We start from the raw sequence: 26,339 nt of genomic DNA on the forward strand, positions 1-26,339 counted from the left end.
TAATTTCTTAATGTCGTCCTTTTATCTAATTTACTATTAGTTATTAACATGTGGCCACAAATGCTAGAAACCTATCCACGTTTTCTAACACGTCAAGAATTAATATAAATTGAAAGGAAAGTAAATGGACTGATGAGTGATGAGGACCGTATTAAAAAAATGTATTGACTGAATGGACCAACTAAATAAATAAATAAAAAGTTAAGGAGTCATATACAAAATACCAATTATATAATTAATCCCTTAGCTCTTTTTATTACTCTGTTGTTATTATTATTATTATTATTATTTTTATTTGGTTCATAAGATGCAAAGTTAAGTATGCTATGTCGAGACTTTAAATTTCACATATTAAAAGTGATATATTTATTTACCGTTCGGAATTGTGTTTGTAACTGCGTTTCATCAAATTTTAAATTTTTTTTTTTTTTGCTAAAATTGAGTGCGGTTTGTATTTTTTGGATCGTTTTGATGTGCTGATGTCAAAAATAATTTTTAAAAAATAAAAAAAATCATTGGCATGTATTTCGGCACGAAAAACTATTTGAAAAGCACTCACAACCACATTGTCAAACACGCTCTTACATGCATAATCTTAGTTATCCTAGAAAAGAAGCTTCGGTTCTGTCACACACGGCACATTGTTGGGACATTCTGAATAAAAAAAAATAGAAAAATAGATTTGTCATCCAAACTAGAAATCTTAAAAATAAATACAGCTTCCAGAAATTCATAGAAAAAATTAATTATACTTGAAAAAATATTAATATCACTCTTGCATATCTTTTCATAAAAAATATGTATTTAAATATGCATTTTTAATTTTCTAAATTTATTAGCTATTAATTATTTAAATTTATTTATAATTTATTTTTTATTATTTGTAAAATATTTAATTTTAATTCTTGAAAATAAAAGACTAGCTGGTATGAGATTTTTATTGTGTAAATGATAGAGAAAAACTAGTGTTTGTGGGTTTTGGGAGCGTTTGGAAACGCAAGTTAAATCGTGTTTTTAAAAAAATTAATTTTTTTTGTTAAATTTTTTTTTAGTTTTTTGGATCGTTTTGATACACTGATCTCAAAAATAATTTTAAAAAATAAAAAAAATATTATTTTGATGCATTTCAGCATGAAAAATACTTTGAAAATTAACCATAACCACACTTCCAAACATACCTACAAATAAAAAAAAATCTCACACATGATCCAATTATGTCCCTCTCAACCAACAAAATCATGATTAAAATGCACAACTAATAAACCCTCTTAAAAAGAAAACCTTGTATTTTTATTTATGCATCATCTTTTAAGAAAAGAAAAACACATGTTTAGCTCATTTATTCCTCATGTTTGCAAACAAAAGCATACAACAGTTGAAAAAGAGATGAGTAAAAATCATTTAACTGAAAAGAAGGAAAGAAAGAAAGAAAGAAAGAAAAAACTCGCCTGAACCAAAGGCTATTACTGCTATAAATTGTCATTGTCCTCACAAATCTAGCTAAGCTCATGCAGCTGCTTAGAAAAGTTGCTAACACTTCGATCTTATGGCCTCATGCAGCTGCTTAGAAAAGTTGCTAACACTTCTTATGGCTCCTATTCCTCCCTGAAGATATTGCTGCTATACTAGAGCTTCCTCACTTCACCAGCAAAACTGAGAGGTGGTTGGGCGAAGGTGGTTGTTGTCGCTGAACCATTGTTTTTGTCTTCTATTAACCAATATTGTTGTTATAACTTGGAGTTGTAGCTGGCACTGTGAACTACGTACTGCTACTTGGGAGTGTTGCTGCTGCTCTTGTATACCTCAAACCCGAGAAACAAACAGGAAGAAACGCTGTTACTAGAAGAGACCACCGTTGCCATTGTTATCGAGAACAAAGCTCACCGTTGCTATTTTCCCCACTTTCTCTTCAATCTATCCTTTATCCCTTTTGGCTCTCTCGGTTTTGAATATGTCTCTTGTGTTTCAACTTTCCTTTTCTTTTCTTTTCTTTTTGTCTTCCTTCCTCTCCATTCTCTCTTTTTCTTTCTTTTTCTCACATTGCTTTTTTTTTTTTGCTGCCTTTTTCTTTTCGGGGCTACGGGTTTGGAGGTATTTATAGAGGTGTGAGAACTTTCTAGGGTTCCCATGATCAGGCAAGATCAGGATCCTTGAACATGAAGAAGAGATCCCTCACCTTTGGCTTACCCTTAACTGTCTTCTATACTAGGATAATGGACGATAAAGTGGTTGGCTTGACTTGCTCGTCGTGCTCTGCAGGGCTTGTTTTGGCAGCGGTTTTCGTGGTTTAAGTAACTTTTTGGTTTTGCGTTTTAAAACTTTTTTAAAAAAATTTTAAAACAAAATTTTTTTTTTTTTCAAATTAATATATTTTTTTAGTATTTTTAAATTATTTTAATATGCTAATATCAAAAATAATTTTTAAAAAATAAAAATATATATTTTAATACATTTCTGAATAAAAAATATTTTAAAAAGCAATTATAACTACACTCGCAAGCAAACAAAACAGGTTGGGATTATAGGTACTATGTTAGGGGATAATTAATGTAATGCATGAATAAATTAAATAATTAATGAAAAATTATATAAAGTAAGATATTAAAATAAACTAGTATGAAATTAAAACTAACAATATATAAAAATTATATAAAAATCAAGCACATTGATATAAAATATCAATTGAATTACTTTGAATTTGATGTTTGACAGCACTTTAAATTGTAGAGTATGTCAACTATTTTAGAATTCTAAATTAATTTCTTACACAAGAAAAAAAAATGTCAATATTATAAATGTGTTTCTCACTATCATGTATAAAGTACAAAATCACATTCATTGAACCATCTCTAAAACGAATTTATTGACAATATGTTCAACCTTTTTGTAATAGAAAAGTAGTCAACTAAACACTTTGTATTTCGTCTCTTTGTTTTAGCAAACTTCTCTCTCCTCCCTCAACATTCAATACTAAAATATAAAAAAAATAAAATTTGGACTTAAACATAAAAACATTAAATAAAAGGGGCCAAATATGTATAATTTGAAACTTGAGGAACTAAATTGAAGTTTTTTGTTTCTTTTTAAAAAACTCTATTTTTTTTTATTTTGCCATTATTTAACAAATAACCTAAAATCTTATATAAATGAATCAAACTTTAATTTAACGTTAAAATATTCTATAACACATCAAATATGCAAGAACATGCAAATAGAAATAAATCTCAACACATAAAACTATGTCAACATAGATTAAAACGATAAAATTTTAAAAAATTCAATAAGTGGAATGCAAAAAAATAATAATTTAGAAAGCTAGAAGTAAAAAAATATCTATGAATATTGTTGTGATTAGAAAAATGTGAAGCGATGAACATGGGTGGGTGTACAGTAAAACAACCATCTCTTCTAGTTTAATAACTAGCTATTTAACTTGCGTGCTACCACGGGTTGTAATGTTTTTTTTTAAACCCTGGTTATGCAAATTATTTTCTAAAAAAATCAAAGCATAAATCAAAAAACTCATACAAGCTTCTAATTAAATAAACCGATAGTTATTTATGTAAATAAATAAAAAAAATCATTAACAATAATCAAAAGAGAAATTGAAAAAGTTGAGAAATAGATATAGATCAAGATACTTGATCTTGCAAAATAAGATATTTACCCGTTTTGTGTCTACTGAATTTACTTATTAAAAACAATAAAAAATAATACAAACAAAAACAAATACGAAAGTGAAAATATTATGTAAGGCCAAACATATAAGAAATATTATTTAAGAATAAATATTTTTTATATAAAATAAAGCTCACTTGTATAAAATAAAAGGAATTATTCAAAAATTAAATAAAAAAATTATTTTAAAAAAAAATTTAATTCAAAAAAATTCTTTAAAACCCACGGCCTAAGCCATGAGACTAGGATAAATCGATAGAGAAGAAATTGAAGATAACCACAAAACTATTTTTTTTCAAAAAGAAGTAATGTTGAATGTTAAAATCGTAAAAGAAATTGAGAAAATGGATCCCGAATTGCATGAACTTGTCAAACTCGTTACTCATGTCAATAGATCAGAAGCATTACAAATGAAAAAGCTCTGAAGCCCTTTCCCCTTCAAATCAAAGGCTAAAGGACGAAACAAGGGAAAAAAAACACACATAAAAATTGTGATTAAAAGAATGAGGTAGAAAATTGAAATAAAAAATAAATTAGAGGGTATGAAAAAAAATTTAAGTTAGAGAGGGTTAATTTAAAAACAATTAAACTCTAATAAAATGAAAAATAAATCAAAAGAATGAGGGTTAAATTGAAAACAATAAAAAACATAAACTTTGATTGAAGGAAGAGATTGTAAACCAACAAAACTTTAACAAAAGAGCTAGGAGAAAAAAAATCAAGAAATCAAAAGAATAAAGACTAAATTGAAAAAAAAAATATGATAAATTATAGTTCAAGAACTAAATTGAAAAAAACTAAAATTTTTATAATATGACCAAGGACGACAAAACAATAACAAACAAAGGGACTAAAATTGACAAATCTAAAGAAAAAAGGACAAAAGTGCACTTTCTCTAGAAGAGGGGGAAAAGAAGAAAGAAAAAAAAGATCATCAGCAAGAAACCGACCATAATGCGTCGACACGCGCCACCTCATAAGAAAAAGGACACAATGGTGCATCAAATGACACGGCAGAAGGGTAGTTTAGCCACCGGATGTGTTTGCACACACCACCTAAACACTGTGAACAATACATACTCGTTGGCGTGGGAACGTGATACACCAACACCTTTTTCGAATAAAATAATAGTTTTCCAACATAAAAGTACCATAATGCCTTTCATAAACCTGTGAATCACAACACAGAAAAACATGTGTGAAGGTGCACAAATGCCCCTTGATGCATGCCTTGATTTTTGTCTTTTTTAAAGGTAAAATAATATTTTTATTATATTTCAAAGTGCAAAAAAAAAAAAAAAAACCTTGTTCAACAACTCATGTTTTTTCACTTTAGTGGTAAATAAGTATTTTGACTATTTCAATGTTTTTGAAAAGATTAAAATTCCCTTGAGCAATAACTCAAGAAATTGTTAAATCTAGAGATAAAAATGCATTTGTATTGTGCAAAAAAAATAGAAAATTCTAACATACCCTAAACAATATTTTAATGACTAATGAACAAATTGTAAAGATAGAAACACTCTAAACACCATTATACTTTTTTTTTCTTCAATTCAGGAACAAAAAAATAATTTTATTATAGCAATTCATAGTAAACTGTGTCTACTACTATAGTAAAAAACCTACACGGTTTAGAGTTTTTGTTAATAATAATAATAAGAAGATGGATAGTATAACATACAAAATGAACTTATTAATAATCTAGTTGAAAAATGATCATTGCAATATTAATTTCATAATTCACGAGTTTCGTATAATTAAAAAATGTCAAGCATAATTGAATATGACAAGATGCACAAGGTCACACACAATATGACTTACCCAAGGGTTCCCATGCTTTGATTTTTAGTACTTGTCATTGTAACTTTTATGGTAGTTTGGCTTCCGGAAGACATTCTCCTATCTTTGTATATAATGGATTTTTTCTCATTAGTTTTTTACAAATAAAAATTTATCATATCTTTATATAATGTATTTTTTCATTAAGAAAATATTAATTATGCACAAATGATTTTATTTATTTAAGAATTGTATTACTCTAAATATATACTAAATTATACGACAATATATATATATATATATATATATATATATATATATATATGATGTGTATATGTATGTATATGTGTACACACACACATATATATTTAAAATTTTAAAAAATATAATTTTGATTGGCCTAAAATTGTTTTTAAAATATCTCTTATCGTTTAATATAAAAAATTCATATTGATGTATGGACAATTTTTTAACCGTTGATTGTAGAGAAAGATTGAATCAACTAAATGACCTGATTTGTGTATTTAGACCCTCTATTTGTGGATTTAGTGTCACCTTTTTTAAAATTAAAAAAAAAAACTATACCAAATAATTTGGATTTTAAAAAAGATGAAAAAAATATATAAAAAAACGTAAATGGGGTTTAAACTGGGCCAGGTTAGCATGCACTGTCTGTGTGATATGTATCCAAGCTGAAGCCCATAATCTAAACACTTCCCTCTTAGATCGAAGGTTGAAAATTAAACTTGATTGCCAAGTTGTTCAAGACCGAAAATGCAATTAATGAATTAAACCCAGATATCTCTGTAAAAAAAAAATCTCTTCTTCTTCTCACTATTTTTTTTTAAAAAGAAGTTATGTATGCTTGCCTCCATGGCAGAGACAAGCTTCTGGGGTCACCTAAGTTTAACAATCCAGAAAAAAGAAAAGAAAGAAGTATAAGATCGATTAAGCTGAGATAGTTATCGTATCAAACCCTAATGGCAGGCATCTCAACACATTAATTCCGACAGGAATTAGCTTAGATCCCCATGATTGTTAGAGAAGCATTACAGTAAAAGCTCATGAAAAAAAATCAAATAACACGATCAAAGATGACATAAACAACAAGCATTAAGTGGCCACAGGCCTACACACATACATATGATTAGTTCTAATCAGAAAACACTTATCGTAGTAAGGTTTTACAGCGAACAGAACATGAAGTAAATGAAAACACAGCATTAAGCGCTGATTCGCCCTTGCGAAAATTAAGCTCCCTTCCAGCCCAAATCGCATGAACAGAGAGAGAGACTCCCAGGGGAACGAAAATGCCAAAGGATCGAAGTTGCCCTATAAGAGAAACCGCCCTCAAGAAGGCGATTCAGTTTCAACAGCCAGCAATATCAGCCCCACAATCCTGAACGAAGGATCGCAAGGAAAGGATATTTTAGAAGCAAAACAAGAAAAACTGCACCAGGGAAACAATATGTGACCACCCCGCAACTTCATTTTTAGAGCAATAAAGAACATCGGTAGGGGTGGCCAGGGAGGAGCAAAAGGATCACATGACGATGAGATGGTGCAGTACTAAGAGGGTTTGCATATTAAGCTTGTGCTGGTTGTTATAGGGTTTATTTTTCTTGGTCACGAGGGCAATAAAAGGCTGAGATGACTAAGTAGTAGGGTCTAGTCACTTTTAGTTAAAGGAAACGTAAAAAAAGTGAAGTGAGATAGTGAGTTGGAGGGTTGCACGTTTTAGCATCTTCCATGGGATATGCCATTGTCGCCACCTCGCTCCTTAATTTCCTCCGCATCTGATGACAGCCCTCATTCCATTTCTTTCATGTTGCTAATTCCAAGTACATCATTTTTATATTGTCACAATTAATTAACTTTCTTGTTTTAATCTTATGAGAAGAGATTTTCGAGAGTCATGTTAGCTTTTGGGCTGGTAGATTTAAACAAGCTTCCAAGATGCAGAAACTACAGATAATATAGTTGTTGGGTTTTTTGAAAAATAAATACGCGGTGAAAATGGTAAATTTAATTTTTTTAGGAGTCTTAAAATCCTGTTAGATATATATAAAGTTATTTAAAGTTTATACAAATATTACTTGAAAATCAGATGTTTTTTTTTTTTTGCTTTGAATAATTGCTTGAAGGCTTGGTTGTCGCAAACCACAAGTTGTCCAAGTATCCAACCTTTAACAGTAATCTACATGAACCACTAGTGAGAAATCTTCTAAACCCTTTTAGGAGAGAGAGATTGTTATACTTTAAAGTGCTAACTCTTTTTTTTTTTTCAGATGTTCTGTAACTTACATGATTTCTGTTTCTTTACCACATAGAAAATAAAAGGCACAACAATCTATTTATAAAAAATACCTAAAAACCTTATAAATGAAAAAAATATAATTTGCCCCTGAATAATACCACATATATTATTTTAGAATAATTTTAAAAATTTATTCAATTCACTCCCTACTTGATATTTCTAGTTCTAGAATTGTAATTCCTTATATAAATTACACCCTAGTCCTCAATTTTTAAAATTTATTTACAGTCAAAGTCACACTTGATTAATCATCTCATTTTAATTTATGATAAATAGTTCTTATGTGTGCCTCTCATTAGGTTTCATAATAAGTTGGTCCAAATATAAACCATAATCCTAAATAAAATAAGATTAAATAAATTAACTTATTATCAATTCAACAATTGATTGATTTATATTTGAAGATCAAGTATAATGTCTAATAACTTGTCATTGATTCTTTGAAAATATTATGAAAATCATTACTGATTTGACTTAACATTTCAACTACTAGTTTCTAAATATAATTATTATCCTTTAATCAACAATGTTTTAATTTAGTTATTATTGCATTGAGTGTGTTTATCATGTAAAATCATATTTGTTTTTAATACCATAGTCATTGATTATTTGAATAAGATTTCAAACTCTTTATAAATCTCACTCCACTTTACACAAGGATTTATAATCAATACTATTTAAGAACAGATGAAATATTTTCTCTAATTCACCTGAGGTGATGAATCTTCTCTTGATTATTTGAATACCTTTATATAGTTCTTGTTATACCCAATATCTGCTCATTTGTTACCCTTAATTAGGATAACGTGTAACAGGATCAAAACATAACATTCCCTATATATGATAATTTAGTGATCTCAAGTCTAAAAATCACTTACACAACCATCATGCAAGCCTTTCCATATACACAAGTAATCTCTCCATATAAAATTCTCATGTAGACCAGTTTAGTGTACATTTAATCTAATAAACACATACATATTAGTTCTAGGTATTCCTCATACCTTGACTTGTGAGAACAACTGCTTTCTTTGACCAAGGAAAGAACATAATACGTATTAGTCCAAAAAATTCTAATATTTAATATCTAGTCTTAATAAAGCATTGATCAGGAACATTTAGAAACAATGCTTTGATGTAATAAGAATTTCAAAATTATAACAGCTTTATAATTTTCTTTGCAAATCATTTTTGTTCCAAGGACTTTATCTTTACTTAAGATTCATTAATAAATTATTAGATTCATTAATTAAATATTTGATAAATGTTAAAAATAAATAAAACCTTTATTAAAATTAAATATGTTTACATGAATAAAGTCAATGTTACGTATAACCAACTGATTGACTACAAAGCATATATAATAACAATCTTCAACTTACACTAAAGTTAATTACTCATGTATCAAATATCTTATCGCTCTACTTGATGATAATGTTTTTACTGGGACAATGACATAGTAAGAAGATCTACAAAATTCTCTTCAATAGGTACCCACTCTATCTTTATATATTTTCTATATTTTTCTAATAAAATAGAATTATCTAAGTATATATATATATATATTTTTTTTTATCATTGATGAGATCTTGGTTCCTTTGCTTATGCAATGACTCCATTATTTTCACCGTATAGGGCTACTAGATTAACAATATTAGGAACCACAACTAGTTCAATGATGAACTTCTTGACTCAAACAACCTCTTTTTTCTCCTCAAATGCAGATGTATACTCTATTTTAGTTGTAAAATCTATTTTGATTTTTTATTTGGAACTCTTTTAACTTAGAACACCATTATTTAGAGTTCTTCCTAAATACTTAAGAATGTTTTTTTAATTATCTTTTAGTGACCTTCACCTAAATTAAATTGGTATTCATCATACCTTAACTTACGAGAATAACTGTTTCATTTCACAAATAAAAAAATATAATATGTATCAGTCTCAAACACTCTAATTAATGTTCAATTTTAATAGACTATTGACCAGAATATTTAGAAACAATGTTTTAATGTAATAGAAATCCTACAATTATAATAATTTTATAATTTTTTTTTGCAAATCATTTTTATTTTGAAGACTTTATATTTACTTTAGATAATCAAATATTAGATTTATTAATTAAATAATGGATGAAAATTAAAAATTAATAAAGCCTTTATTAAAATTAAATATGTTTATATAAATTAAATAAATTTTATATATAACCAACTGATTAACGTATGCTATTGTAATATAGGTTGGCTTAGTGGCAGGTGAATTCTTGTTAAATGACCAGTCTAATGGATCGAAATTGATCTCTTCCACTGGTTCAAGTCTTGATCAACAAATGTATCCCCGAAAACTATATCTTCATGAATATGCCCTGATTGTAAGTTTTTGTTGCGGGATTTCATGCTCTCTTATGAGTGGACCGTTCTAGCCAGGAAGTCCAGATTGCCACCTGGCATCAGAAAGTGTTATGTTCAAGAAAAATATTCTCGGTATCATCCCCATAAAAGCACACCCTCAGAAAAGGTCACCTCTCTTGTTTAATGGAAGGTAGGCCCCTTCGTTTAATTTTAATGTTCTTTAGCTTTTTTTTTAAATTTATTTTCCAGTCTGAGTGAGATTTCATGTTCTTGGGTGACACCAGCAGAATCATTCTTTTGTTCTTTCAATATATTGAAGAGTTTGATACTGTGCTGATTGCGTAATGTCCGTACAGGGAGCTTTTCTCCTGGACAGGTCATCTGACGGCAATCTTATAGTTATAATTAGCAGTAATTTATGGATCGAACCAAGATTCATGAAATAAACTCCTCATTTTGCTGTAGATAGGCTAGTAAATTTAATTAAGCTTGTGATGAAACTTCAAGCCGAATAAAGCACAGAAAAAACAGACAAGCGGCAGGATTTCAATAGCTCCATGATAGTCAATCAGATCAAGGAGTGGATATGAGAAGGAAATGTGGGAGTTGGTGATTTAAATGGGCATCTTGTGAAGTGCAGGGGAATATGCGATGCCAGGTGCTTCAATATGCTGAAGACAAGTGCTTCATTGCGAACTGTTGGTAATAATTTATCCAGTCCAATTCCATCATCAGCAGTAGCAGCTACAATGCAGACCACTACATGAGGTTCACATCTGCATTAAGAACAATTTTCCTGGATGCGCAGGCCCTTGTTTTGGATTGTGGCTGCTCAGCTGTTGGGGTACTTATTTGGATAATGCATAATGAAGAACAACAATTTTCATCTGATCTTGGATAGTCTGAGTTTATTTTCTGACAAATATTTTTAGGTGGATGGTCTCTATGTATGCAACTACCAGAGCAAGCAAATTTTCTCTTATTGATTGGATTTCAAATACGCTGCTGCATACCAGTAGTGGTTCGTAAAAACCTTCAACCAAAACTCAACTGTTTCATATGCACAACATCTGGGAACTATGACCTCTATGTTCTTTTCCCAATTTATTTTATTCACTCTATATAACATGGATGCTGCTTGAGAAAAAATACCAAAAATCATGAGTTAAAAATCTACTTGAAACTCCCAAAACAAAGTGAGTTCATTAGAGCCACCTCTTTCCACTATTGGATGCCTTGAGCTTCATCACAAGTTCTTCACGGTTAGCTTCGACCTCTGCATATTTCAGGCTCATGTGGAAGTATCGCTCTCGAATGTCTCTTAACTCTGCCTCCAGTGATGATTTTGTGCGTTCAAATTTCTCTTTTGGTACAACTTCACCTTCAGCTGTTGATTTTCTAGATCTTGGGACGCTTTTACGACCCTCAGACTTCAACCTGCATCCAGTCCAATCGCAGTTAAAACTGGTGACGAAAATATCAAAACGAGTGAATGAGTTATACGCTGCCTATACCAAAACTAGTTCAGACCTCATTCTTTCAAAATCTCAACTGAATATGGCTTCGCTCTTTAAAGTTGAAAAAGAATTTGATAGCTGTATTTATATACTCACCTTTTAAGCTGGATTTTATACGAATTATTTTCTTCCAGCGCCTTGGCCAGATTTTCCTCAAGTGACTGACTTTTCGACGCAGGAACAACTCCATCAGGAATTTTGTAGCCATAATCACCCTGTTCTTTAAAGAGTTAGATAATGTCACTGGTAATGTTCTTTTCGTAACCAGCATCCTTCAGAAATTGAGAAAGTTGAACATCGAAACAATATATATATATATATAGAGCTTAAAACAGAAGTGAACCCCATACTTCTTGCAGTTGGTTGCTGTAAGAATTCTTCCTCTCAGAGTCCCTCTGGTTCTGCTGTTGTTCCTTCAAGAACATCACCTCTCCTTCAAGAGATTGAGTTCTTGTTAAGCATGCAAGTTTATCCTCCTCAACTTGTCGCATCTGCTGCTGAAGTTGCTTGTTTGCTCTCTTGATCCGGGTGAGTTCACTGTTAATCTCTGCATACTGTTCACAAAATGCCTCCTTTGCCATTAGGTCACCTTCCATCCGCAAAAGCTTTTCTTCTAAGGAAATTATTTTCTGTTTGCTGTCCTCTAATTCAGATACGGCCTTCTGCAAAATAGTGATCTTCTCAATAAATGAACTCTTCTCTATCTTCAACTCTTTGCACTCTCCAGATACTAGGCGGAATGAAGTTTCCAGTTTCTCTTTCTCATACTTGATTGCATTGAGTTCATTCTTCAAAACCACAACTTCATCCTGAAGAGATCCTATCTCAAGAAGCTGAACCTTCAATTTGGTAGATTCTTCCATGACTTGTTGCCGTTCATACTCAGAAACTGTCAGCTTTAATTCAAGATCGCTAAGAGTGGTTTTAAAATTTTCTTCGCAAGATATGTAATTAGTCAACAGCTTTGACATTCTTCCATTGTCAACCTTCAACATTTCTTGGTTCTGTTTGGATGCAGCAAGTTCACCCATCAAGCCTTGAACCTTCGTGTTGGATTCAATCTGAGAACTATTGAGTTCCGATTCTAGCTTGGCTATGACTGCACATAAACCAGACACTTCATCCACAGCTTCAGAAGCTATTCTCTCTCTATCCGCTTGAGTTGCAGAAAGTTGCTTGGTAAGGTCTCCCACCTCTCTTTGAAGACTCTCAACTTCAACCATCATCTCCAAATACATCTGGTTTAGCAAACTAAATCTCTTATTCTGTTTTTCATTTTCCTCAAGAAGTGTCTCCAACTCCGTAATTAGTTTTTTCTCTTTCGAGGCACTATCTTCTAGAACTGAAGATATATTTTCTTCTAAAACCGTCACTCTTCTGGAACAATCAGCAAATCTTCTGTGCGACTCTCTCAATTTTGCCTCCAAATGGGTGCAGTGCCCTTGCAACTCTAATATCTGCCTTTCCAACTCTCCATTTGATTTCTGAAGTGAACTGCATTCTTGCACAATACTTTCAGCAGTAGCTTGCAAATTAAGATTCTCTCTTTTCAGATAATCACATTCTTCTTGAGCTTCTGACCATTGATCATGCAGTTGTTGTAGATTTTGTTTCAGATCAGTCGTTTGAGTCTCCACGTCATTTTTCAATCTTGAAACCTGATCTTGAAGAATCTGAACCTGAGTTTTGGAATTCTCTAATTCCAATTTTGTTGACTTCCTCTCATCTGTCAATTGCGTTATTTGACCTTCCAAGACAGTTATGTGTGATGACAACTCTTCATTTTCTTGCTTTAGCTCTGATAATCGGATCTCCAATTCCTGTTTAGCACTAGCTAGCTCTGAAGATCTCCTTTCAAGAATTTTATTGGCAGAAACATGCGAATCCACACTGCTGCTAAGTACCATTAAATCCTTTCTCAAGTCATTCAGGCACTTCGTAGCAATGTCACCTTCCCTTGTCACAATCTCCATTCTTTCTTCCATCTGGCCTTTTTCATTTTGAAGAACGGAAAGCTTGGCTTCTAATTCTCTCTGATACCTTTGAAGATGCCCATTCTCATCTTCTTTTGACAGTAAACTAGCCTTGAGTCTTTCTATCTCAGCCAATTTTTCACCGAGTTCCATATTCAGTTCTGTAACTTCAACTTCCAGTTGCGATTTCAGGCTTTCAATCTGTTGAATTGAAAGATTGTGATCATTTTCAATCTCCCGAAGCAATTTCTTCTTCATCTTCTCTTCAAGTTTATCCATTTGTGATTCTTGGCCATTCCCTTCGGACATGTAACTGGTCGAAGATAAAACTCCATCCGTGGAACTCTCTTTTTTTTCCTTAAGTTTGATCAACAACTCAAGGTTTTCATCTGTTAACTCCTGGCAGTCGCTTTCCAGCTCCTGCAGCTTAACTTTTAATGCTTCAATTTCTCTGATCAAATTTTCATCACCTCCAGTTATGGACTCCATTTTTGTGGAATAATGCCTTTCATTCAGCGACTCTGATAGCTTTGCTTTCAAACTGACTATTTCTTTTTCTTTAACAGTTAGCTTGCATTTGTATTCAGTCTCCATATCCAAAAAATTTCGGTTGTTCATACTCTCATTTTCTATGCTTCGGTTTTTGTCCTCCAGATCCTGTTCCAGTGCTTGTACTTTAGCCTGCAAAATTTTCTCCGATTCTTGCAGTTGTTGAGTGTGGAGAATTAAGTTCCTGTTCTTCTCTAAGTTCATCTGGATAGAGTTTTCCATATCGCTGAATTTTGACTGGAGAGCAGAGAGATTATCTATCTCATCTTTCTGCTTTTCGATAGTTTCTTCCAGCTCCTGAAGCACAGATACAAGCTCAGCATTAGACTCTTGACTCCTTTTCAGCTGGAGATTGAGATTAGCATTGGATTCCCTCTGAAACATAACATCATTTTCTAATTCCTTAACTGCACCTTCATCTTGGAACGTGTAATCCTCCAATGCTGCTGGTTTCGCAGTAGATTTCTCTAACAACAGTTTCAATTGTTCAACTTCTTTTTGCAGCCCATCACGTTCTGCGCATGCTGCTGACAGCTCCATGTACATATTTGCCTGGTTTTTAGACTGCTCAGAGTATTCCTTCCTCAATATTTCCATATCAAGCATCAGCTTCCTGGCATTCCTCTCCCACATCTTAGCCTCATTACGAAGGTCTTCGATTGTATCTTCTGCCGTTTCCAACAAGCTCTTAGAAGAACCTGAAATTCTCAAAGATGATGTAGCAAACTCTTGTGTGTCTTCTTGAGAAAGGTTTTCTGGAAGCGTTATCCGTGATTTAAATGATGAATGATTTGATTCAGATGGATTGCCCATAGGATAACTCTTTTGGGAGCTTGCCGAATTTGGTTTTCCTGAAATCAGGGGGGGTTCATCACCACTTAAGTTGTTTGATGGCGAGAAACTTTCCCTTCTTGTGAAATCCTCTGCTGAGTCATAGCTGTGATGTGAATCCGAGTTAGAGAAACTGGCTTCCTACAGTGAAGGATGAGGTTATGCTAGTTTAATACGAGGGAAAAAGGGAAAGAAGAGCTGCCGGTGACATACAAAAATTGCAACCATACTTACCGGCCTCTTCTCATGTTCTTGCGGAAGTGAGGTAGAGCTGGAATCTCTACCTGAGTATGATTCTTCACTCTTTGCAATTGTACCATTAGACTCCTCTGACTTGATCTCCACTTCACGAGACTGAGAGTCTGCATTTATATCTTCCTTGTGGGAATCTGTCTCCTTCGATTTGTCATCCCTGGAAATTGTGCATATTGAAAGATATTTCATGAACAAATTAATTAACAGAGAAATCAAAACACTGAAAAAGAGAAGGAGGGAAAAGTGAACAAGTTGCACCACACAAACCTGATTAGTTTTGTTCTCGGTGTCAGGCATTGAATCTTGACCTGAAAAAAAATATATATCAGATAAACGGCTCAGATTACTACTATCAATGATAACATATTCAACTGCTACAACCAAAATGTGTTTCGTGTGGAGACAAATTAGCCACACAACCACTGCAAATCAAGTTGGAAAGGAATGGAAGTTTTTCAGGGAAGAGATTTGGGGGGTTTGTTTACCATAAATCAGGATGGGTGTTCCCATTTCAACTATAAATATAGGGCTCGTAGGAAAATAATATTCAAAGCAAAAATATATTGAGCTATAGAGAAAAGTGATATAAGATTACATAGAGTTAACAAGTCAAGTTGAGTTGAGAGAGTTTTCTTCTTTTCTTTGGTGTAGTTTTTAATCTTCTTTGATGGTGGCGAGTAAAATTAATATTTTTGTGGACAGATAAATTATCAAACCATGTTAAATTAAATGTTCTTGATTCTGGATATCAATCTTAGATTCTAAAAATTGATATCGGAGACTTGGATAATGTTTTTCTTTTTGTCCATAAATCAAAGTGTTTAAAAATATGTTTTGAACATATTAATGTGACAAGTTCATCAAGACAACAAAATAATGAATTTTTTTTGCAAAATCATAATGCATGTTCGCCTATTTCAACTATAAATAGGGGTTTGCAACGGTAGAATATTCAAAGCAAAAATATACCGAGTAATAGAGAAAAGTGAGGTAAAATTATAAAAAGTTTGTAAATTGAGTTAAGAAAGGTTATCCTCCTTCTTTGTTGTAATTTTTAATTCCATTAATAGCTATGCGGACAAAAAAATTATTGAACCACGTTAAATTATGTGTTCTTGATTCTGGATATCAATCATAGATTCTAACAATTGTTATCAGAGCCTTGGATGATTTCTTTTTTCTAGAAATCAAAGTGTTCAAAAACATGTTTTGAATATACCAATGTGACAAGGTTACCGAGATGAACACAACAATAAAAATCTCATGCAAAACAAAGACATGAGTGAGTCCCACACATCAAACAACTTCTCCCTTCGTGTCTTTACACATGTTAATCATTCATGTGGCCCGACAACCCGAACCAATGACCCATCAATTAGACCTGACCTAGTCCAGGCCAATGCCATCTTAGCCTATATGTCACCTTCCAAGTCGAAAATAAGTTTCAATCACTTCAGTATACCATCATCCATGAGGTTAGACACATTACCAACCATGTCAGTAAGGTAGTCCTATTATTTGTTACGTGTCTACCACGTCACCCTTGGATAGGGTGATAATCTAGTACGGTCAAAAGTAGAGGCAACCTATATTATTATTTAGTCTAAGCCATGCATTATGCCATATTTCCTTTGATCAAGTTTAAGATGTCTAAAGTTAAATTTTGATAATTATATACTAGTTTTCAACTAATTTGATCATTTTAGACATAACTACGGAGTTTGATTGTCTAAATCCATAGTTAAAGTTAGTATAAGTGGAGGAAATCGTTAGAGAAGAATTAAAGATAGATTAATGAATGTGTGGTCGATGCAAAGTAAGATCCTAAGTATTGAAATGGACAAAAGGATTTTAGTAAAAAAAAGGTATGAATTGCATATATATCTTTTCTTTAATGGTGAAGCTACAATAACTAAGTAATACTAGGGATTATAAATGTAAAAGATTTGTATCTTAAGTTATTATACATGAAGATCGCTTTCCCTTACGGAGATTTGAAGAAAGATATCTACATGAAGTAGCTAAATAGATTCTCAATAAAGGGAAAAGAGAATATGTTTTACAAGTTGAAAATGAATTTATATGGCTTAAAACAAGCTCTAAGATGAAGTTATCAAGATAGTTTGAAATGAAGGATTGAAAAGTGTAAAACAAACCCTTGGTGTAAGAACAAAGCTAATGGTACCTTGAATCTCTCATAAAAAAAAGTATGTGAAGAAAGTTCTCTACAAATTCAACATGGATAAAGCAAAATTAATAAGCACACCATTACCTAATTATTTCAGACTAATTATGGAGCATTCATGAAAGACAAACAAATAAAAGAAATACATGAGTTAATTTACTTATGATTCAACAATCAAAAGTATCATATTTATGGTATGTATAAGGCTAGACATTGTACATCTAGTAAGAGTTATGAGCATATACATGAATATTCTGAGAAAAACACATTAGGAAGCGATCAAGTGAATTTTAAAATATCTGAATGGTTTTCATATATGCCATTTTATTTCACAAAATTAGACTTGAAGTTTCAAGGTTATGTTGATGATAATTTGGCTGATGACATTGATAACAAGAAAAGTACTATATGGTTTGTGTATACTCTAGGTAATATAACTGTGTATTGAGTAAGTTATAAAAGGTTAATTGTTTTTCTACTATATAGACTGAATATGTAGCTATAATTAAAGCTATAAAGGAGATGATATAGTTGCAAAGTTTCTTAAAAGAGCTAGGTAAGGACAATGAAAAGTGTACATTTTACGATGACAATCAGAGTGCAATCTTCTTGTTAAAAATTTAGCATTTCATTTTTATGAGTAAGAAAATTAAAATAGACTATTGCATTCATAAAAAGAGTTTGTGAGTTGAGTTGATAGAGTTTTCTCCTTCTTTCTTGGTGTAATTTTTAATTTTCTATCATACGAGAAAATGAGTAACTTTGTGTAAGTAGACAAATTGCCGAACCACTTTAAATGATTAAATGGATAGTAATTAAATAATTAAATGATTATTAGTGTGTTTTTTTTTATGAAATGAAGTAAAAAGAAGAAGAAGAAGAATTAAGACATTAAATTATGCAAGAGAACACAAGAAAATACAAAAACAATATAACTTCAAGCCCATTCAAGTTCTATATATATCTCCTCCAATTCAATCTCTCACATCTATCTCGGATGTCATATTTATTATGCAATCTCATAAATTAACAAGATAATCAGAAATATTTATTGAAAATGTTTAATATTTTCAACTTGCTAAACTTTCTTTAGGAAAACCAAAAGGAAAAGGATATTTTTGAATTTCTGCATCTTCAAACCAAAAAATCTAATCAAATAATGTGTCATCAAACTAACTTTAAATGACTAGTCATTGAAATAAAAACAACAAACAAATCCTCTTATTTGTTTGCATATGACAATCATTTGTTTCTAGACGGCAAGTCGTCGGAACTTTATCGAACAACTATATCAATCGATCCTTTTCTATTATTTTCTGCAAACACGTTTACTAAAACTTCCTATGGGTTACTTATTCATGCTTTCCCACAAATATACTGATGTTCTGGCAAAATCTCAATAATAATAAGTCATACCTTTATAACATTCACATTGTAGTAGTAAATACGTTGTATGGTTGCTCAAGTTTTTAAAATTGATTAAATCAGCCCTAATGCTCTAACATTGGACATATCAACCCTCACACTTTTGGTTGTTGGTTAACCATTGTCCCTTCATCTACTGAGATGCATTGTTTTAAAACCTGGATCTATCTGACAAGTCAACCTGAAATATGGTAGACTTGAGATCTTAACTGGTTCGAGTTGAAAAGAAAATAGTAAAAGAAAAACACTCGGGTGACCAATCAAAAACCTGAGTTGACTCGATGACTCCGTAAAAACTCGACCATCAACTTGTTGACTTTTTGTTATGATTTTTTTTATTTAAAATAATATCATTTTAATTTTTTTAAAAAAATAAAAATTTTAGGTTAATTTGAATTGACTTTTTCTAATCGTAATCTTAACCTTGTCTCTTTTTAATTCCATAACGGTTTTTAATTAAAATTATGCTTAGATGTACACTTATTGCAAGCAACACATGTCACGAACTTTTTAATGAACTATTGCTACACATAGAGCCCACATGTGAATAGAAATAAGAGTGTGAGGGTTCGCATGGACAAAATTAAAGTACAAGCTTGATTCGACCAATTTCCAAAATTAATCAGATGGACAAAACGATGAATTTATCCTAATATTTAGTGCTCTAATCTCTTGAATTTGCTGTAACATTGTGAGGTTGGTTTACATGTCTTTTCTTTATTCCCACATACCTGTTAATTTGTTTTTTTATATTACACAATTTATTAATCATATTTTTTTATATAAAAAATCAATTAATTGTAACTTTTAATTAATTTATTTATATTTACTATTATATCTTTCTGTCAATTATTTTTGTGAAAAGTAATCATATAAATTAATTACATATGATATTTTCAATATAAACTAGTAAAGATATCCATTTAAATCAATAAAAAAACTCTTTTTAAGTGAAAAAAAATAAAATTGTGAAGTGTGTGTTTTTCCTGCAAATGCTAATATAACGAACTTTTTTTAATATATCATATGTTTATATATAGTTTATTTTATAAAATGTAACTATATATATAATATAAATATTTTAAATATAATATTATAGACATATAACCTTGTTAAATATTTTTAAATAAAGTCTACTAATATTCTTTTTGTTTTTAAAACCTCAAAATAATTTTTTTATATTGTAAAAGCTAAATTATTATTTTTTTATTTTTAAAATCTGAAAGCAATGTCTAACCACCTAAATTTGAATGGAGAATACAACTCTATAACAAAAAAAATTACGATTAACCCATGAGATTAGCATAGAAAATTTTATTATAATAAGCAATAACGCATAACATGAAAAACATGTTAAAAAAGCTGATTCATAAAGTTGAAATTGAAGAAGGAGAACTCTAACAGTACAAGAAACATATGGAGAAAATAATTACCTAAAGTTGTTTTTGTTAGAAAAAAGATAGATATTGATGTTTAACTAAGTACGTGAAGAAAAGTAAGAAATGGAAGTGTATTCTTTTGCCAAGAAGAGGTCACCGTTTTCCTAGCAAAAGAAGAATCTTATTTTTCAAGTTTTCTAAAATTCATTAAATATAATAAAAATTTAGAAAGTAATTTTCAAAAATACATATAAAGTAATTTTCAAAAATTATTTTCAATCAAACAAATAAAGCAAAAAAAAAAAAAACATGTAGAGTGATCGACTGCTATAAGGACACGCTATCTATTTGTTTTTATTTTGGTTCTCCATCAAGATTTCTTTTAGTTAGTTTTTTTATTATTAACTTGGATGTTCAGGCCAGCTTACACGTACCTCAACTAATCTCACGGACCCTGAAATTAACGACCATATAAACCTCCAGTGGTCATCATATTATCAACCACAGGATTCGATACTAGGATTATAAAAAAAGTAAATTAACCCTTTAATCTTAAGCTCTTCTTATTGGTTACGTACTACATGGTTATAGTTGGTTTTCTCTTGAGCAAGAGAGTTGTAGTTCCATTAATAAAGGATAAGGTTGGGATATTTAATTAGGGCTAAATTCGTAGGCAATTTCATATTTCTCAATTATTACATAATTAAAGAAGACTATCTTTATGCGCAGCTCAAGGCACTTTAAACCTCCTTGATGAAACAAAAAAAAAGACCAGGAACTATTCAAATCTAATTCCACGGACCAATATTCAAATCATTTCCAATAACAAGATTATGACACGATCAGTCTATAATATCCACGGCACCTATCTTGAAACTACTTTTTTTTTTCTTTGAAGGTGGAGCTAATTGACTGATCAGAGCAATGGATCCAGACAGATTAAAAGCTGGAAAGCACGAAGAACCCAGCAAAAATAAGTAGTGGCGTGGAGTTATGAACTCACCTGTAAAATGGTGCCGTGATTGCACCTTTTCAATGGGAATGAAACCGGGACACAATCACTCGAGCTCATGTAGCTTGCCATATTAACTGTAGCCTCTCCAAGAATGCCAGATCTAGCTGATCCCTGTAATTCAAACAATCTTGATCTGAACGGATAACGAAACTAATGTAATAACGAATCAATTAGCTAGCAGTTTACATAAGATCTGCAGTTTATTGACGATCATTAATGAGGCAAGTAATTGAATAATTAAATTAACAATATTAATTAATACCATGGCAACAACAAACTTGAAGAGGCAATCGTCATGTTCCTTTGAAGACTCATCTTGTGAAGCAGTCCACGTGGATTCTGACAAGCTCTCAGTCCATTGACAATTCCCATTTCGAACAGCTGCTTTGCTCGTCTTTGCAATTGTTTTTCCAGTCTCCACGGAGATTATAGACACAGACAGCTTGTCCCATCCTCTTGGAACCTGTTAATATGAGCACGGATATTTGTCCACTTTCCTTAATCTAATCAAGTGAAAACAACCTTGCATGATCGACTTGTAAAAGAACTAGTACGATGACCTGGAGCGCCTTGAAATAGGAGAATTTGAAATCAATTTTCTCCCCTGATGATGATTTAGCAGCTGGCCTGGCCTTGTGCAACCGGAACATTTCTTCTCCCTGGATAGAATTACTCTTGAATTCTCCTGAGCGTTCTTGTTCAATTGATGGTCACAGATTGTCAGATAACAACAGCAACAACAACATTACCACCAAGGAAACTCAGAAAGAGAGAGGCAGAGGGGGACAAGATTAGCTAGCTGGTCCTTGTTGAGAAGGGTGATATTTTATGTCTTACCAACTTTGGGAGTTACGTTAGTTATAGAGTTAGAGAGATGCATGGGATATTTTACGATTTTCCCATTGACAGCGCTCTCAATTTTACAAATAACCAAACTACTCGCGTTTCACTAGGGAGAAGAGAATTAACTCAACCTTTTGATGTATGGTATGCATTATTATTCCTGCGCATACAGTGGGAAGCTAGGATTTCTAGTGAAGGAGGGTAAATAATATATATATATATATATATATTAAAAAAAAAACTTTTTTGCTTTTTACTATATCTCTCAAACTAATCTTTGTCATCTTGTATTTTATTGAAAATATATTCTAATCTTTGTCATCTTGTATTTTAGTCGATTAGATTGTGAAAGCATTTTATATAGATCAAATTAGTAAATCCATTTTAAATTACAATGTTTTTTTTTTCTAATAAAAAATATATAGAATTGGCAAACTTAAGATATATACATATATTTAGTTATTTTCAATATTTTTCCTGTAGAAAACTTACTTAGTTATAATCTAATAACTGAGATTAATCATAATAAATAGAAATAATGTAAACTCTAAATGGTAATTATAATTTAAGAAAACAAGATCTCAAAAATAATATTTTTATAAAGTAATTATCCTTAATATATTAGTCCTAAAATTAATATGATAATTTTAAATTATATAAATAATAGATTCCTTGATAATCAATTGTTGCCTTTATGGAACTACAAATGATCTACAAGCATTTCTATTTCAGTCTCTTTTGAGTTGGTTTGGGATTGAATTGCCTTCAAATCTTTACACAAGATTTCTATTTTAGTCTCCTTAATTATGAAAACAGTGTTGTGCATACGTACAGAATCGATTATTGTTTTGGAAAACTTTACTTATTTCCCGTTTTTAATTTGGCATAAGATTTTTCAATTTATTATAATCCATGTGAAAACTTAAATATGAAATCTGATGATTTCATATAAATATTTAAAAGTGTGGTAGAAATTATTTTTTTAAAGTGTTTTTTAATTAAATATTATAATCTCAATTTATTTTTGATATTAACTCATCAAAATAATTTATATATATATTAGTTTGTCGTTCAGCTATAGCATGCATTATTTTTCTTGACTATATATATTAGTTTGTCGTTCAGCTATAGCATGCATTATTTTTCTTGACTATCTAATCTCTAATAATTACGTGTTCTTTTTCTAAATTATATGCATGTTGAGGATGTGTAAATGTTACTTTCAGGGTTGTTTGTAGAGTCCACACTATAAATTTGATAACCTAAGAAATGGAAATTTAAATTTGTTGATTGAGTCAAATGACTAATGGCACCCAGAGGACGAAGAAAATCAGACGCGATCGATGGCTTTGTCAACACCTGACAGCAGAGATGACATGCTGGTGACCAGTTACTTGACAAGTATCCTATAATTATAATGAGGTTTGGTCCCGAGAAACTGTCATACCATGCAAGATTGATGATTGTTCACCTCCTCCGAGAAGAGAAGGCAAGGAAAAGAAGGAAGAGCTAAATTAATTAGATGATAAATATGCATTCCAAAAGTCACTTACGAAACATTTGAAGCACTTCTTTAGGGATTGAAAGATGACAATATTGATTATCTATATAAATAAAATCTTAGACTTGTTTTGAGTTTTGTAGTTTCATGATATCTTGGATTAAGAATGACAGGTTAAGGTTGGAAGATCCACCCAATTCCATAGACTTCCTTGCCGTCTTTCCAAGTTCAATTGCTCTCCTCCTTCTGTTCTTGCCTTCTTCTCCGCCTGCATCCATCAACGTAATTACTGCCTTCCTGACTTCGTCTTTCTTCACTAACACTCCAACTTTCTCTTCTTCTCCCCATCTCACTGGAACCTCAACGCCGATTCGCACACCGATCCTTAAAATCTCAACGACTAGCTTCTCATTAAAGAATTGCTCGGAAAACTGAGGCCATGATATCATTGGCACGCCAGAGCAGATCCCTTCAACTGTAGAGTTCCAACCACAATGAGTTAAGAATCCTCCAACTGCTCTATGGGACAAAATAAGGACTTGAGGAGCCCAGCCTTTGATCAGAAGCCCCCTTCCTTTGATCCTTTCTTCAAACCTCTCCTTCACGAACCATTCCTCTAATTCAGAACCTCTCTCTCCAGTTTTCACTACCCAGATAAAGGGTTTATTTGATGCTTCCAAACCCAAACCTAGTTCTATCAACTGCGATGGCACTAGGCGACATAGGCTACCGAGGCAAGCGTAAATAACAGACCCTGGCTCCATAGAGTCAAGCCACTCCAAGCATTGTGTCTTGCCAATTGAAGCTTTGTTTCCTCTCTCAAACTTATCTAAATTCTGCTTGTTACATAGAGAAACTGGTCCAACGCACCATACTTTCTTCTTTAGAGCCTTTCCGTACTCCTCAGCACAACCATGCTCCAACTCGTCAAAACTATTAACCACAACCCCATAAGCTGTAGATTCAGCCTCTTGCATCTCGTTACGGACGTCATCCAAATCAGGTAAGCTTACGAATGCTCCCGGTAGCTGAGCCTTTGTTATCTCAAAACTTTTTGGCATCCCTGGCACCACAAAAGGTTCTGAATCCGAATTTACAGTAAGGTGAGCTTTGTGAAGCCTTATATTATTAGAACTCAACAAAGAAAAGCAGCACATGCCATGAAAAACAATCCGTGGGATGTTGAAACGTTGAGCGGTTTTGGCTGTCCAGGATAAGCACTTGTCTGATATTATGCAGCTTGGACGAGGCTTGGCATGTTCAAGTATGCGTTCTAATGGCTGCTGCAGCCTAGCAACTGCAATATAGAATCTCTTCAGTAGGTCTCTTGAAGGTAAGGTGTCAAGATTCTCGTAGCCGATAGGGAGTCCCACTTCTTCGCATGGAAACGGTATCTGCACAAGCCGAATAGGGAGACTAGACTCTCTTGCTCTTTCGATTATTGACGCAAATCTTGATGCATTGTGAGGGGTAGTGACCAAACTTACAGTCACACCACGCTCTGAAATGAGCCTGGCCATGTCTATCATGGGGATCATGTGTCCCTGTGCCATAAGCGGGATCAACACAAAGTGCAGTTGACTAGACATTGGAGGCGCCATTACAGCAGGACTGGTAATGTTTCTACTTATACAAAAATGGAGAGGAAACAAAACTGGTTTGTCAAATGTAGGTTTCGCAATCCCATTATTGGCCAAGTCTTATTATGTGAGCTTGACTTTGAACAAGTCATGTTCTGAGGTGAGTGGCAAATATATAGGTTGCAATTTCCTTTTTACTTCCTTGACTCGACCGACGTGGATCGGGTTTTGCCTTTGACAAAGTCCAAACTCATGCAGATCATGATTTTGAATTCAAGAGCAGAGGAGTGGAGTCACATGTTGCATATTTTGACCCGACCTGCACGCCTGCAACCAGTAGTTGTCATGGACTTGGTTTTTTTTTTTTTAATTATCTCTTTAAATGGCTTTCTTTTTCTTTTTTTTTCCCTTGATTTGCTTCTCTAAATGATCACCTTTTTGTTTTTGTTTTATAGAGTTCATATCGAGCAGTTCAAAAATGAGTTTTGCACATTGATTTGTTGATAAGTATGCAAAGGATTGAAACTTCTACCTGTTGCTTTTCGTTAAGATTGCTTGTGGAAGTTATGGAAGCTGGACGAAGGGAATTGTATTCAAAGTTAATAGTCATATCATCTTGTCACCATATTCAGCCCTTGAAGCCAGTAATTGACTGTATTACATTCAATATCGGCCCTGTTAATCTATGGGCTGTGGCCTTAATTATAATCCTCTCCGACATGCCTCTGCTCTCATTTGACGATGAAATGCTATTTGTTTTCGTTTTTGAAAAATAATTTAAAAAAATGAAATTTTATTTTATTTTTTTCTTGTTTTAATTTTATTTTTTTAATTTTTAAATTATTATGATATATTGATGTTAAAAATAAATTTTAAAAAATAAAAAAATATATTATTTTAATATATTTTTTTAAAAAAAAAAACATTAAAAAACAACGGTTATTAAACTTTCAACCATCTCAAAACTCACTTGCAATGCTGCCGTAACTTCTTTATTTTCCTTATATATATATATATATACAGTGTGTGTGTGTGAATTGTTGCATGTGAAAACGATCTTATAAATTGTTGTGTGAAATGATCTAAAATGGAGATATTGGATGAAAGCCATAAATGTTGAATATAGTTGGCACATTTGTTATGCCATAATGCAAAGTG

General features: G+C 32.0%; 2 protein-coding genes across 2 annotated transcripts; both read right to left on the minus strand.

Moving 5' to 3' along the window:
* Window positions 1-11,091: 11,091 nt before the first annotated feature.
* LOC18100114 (uncharacterized) lies at window positions 11,092-22,126 on the minus strand. Its single transcript, XM_024602528.2, has 8 exons — window positions 21,818-22,126; window positions 21,520-21,720; window positions 21,246-21,368; window positions 15,521-15,561; window positions 15,233-15,410; window positions 11,996-15,139; window positions 11,742-11,860; window positions 11,092-11,565 (listed from the first exon to the last, which is right to left on the minus strand). Exons 1-8 carry the CDS (start codon window positions 21,905-21,907, stop codon window positions 11,334-11,336), a joined length of 4,128 nt encoding a protein of 1,375 aa, XP_024458296.2. The 5' UTR covers window positions 21,908-22,126; the 3' UTR covers window positions 11,092-11,333.
* A 1,487-nt stretch (window positions 22,127-23,613) lies between these two features.
* Window positions 23,614-25,279, minus strand: LOC18100116 (UDP-glycosyltransferase 73D1). Its single transcript, XM_006381304.3, has one exon. The coding sequence runs from the start codon at window positions 25,200-25,202 to the stop codon at window positions 23,721-23,723; it is 1,482 nt and encodes a 493-aa protein (XP_006381366.1). The 5' UTR covers window positions 25,203-25,279; the 3' UTR covers window positions 23,614-23,720.
* Between the last annotated feature and the right edge of the window lie 1,060 nt (window positions 25,280-26,339).

Source organism: Populus trichocarpa, chromosome 6 (assembly GCF_000002775.5).
Source record: "Populus trichocarpa isolate Nisqually-1 chromosome 6, P.trichocarpa_v4.1, whole genome shotgun sequence".
Lineage (NCBI taxonomy): Eukaryota > Viridiplantae > Streptophyta > Magnoliopsida > Malpighiales > Salicaceae > Populus > Populus trichocarpa.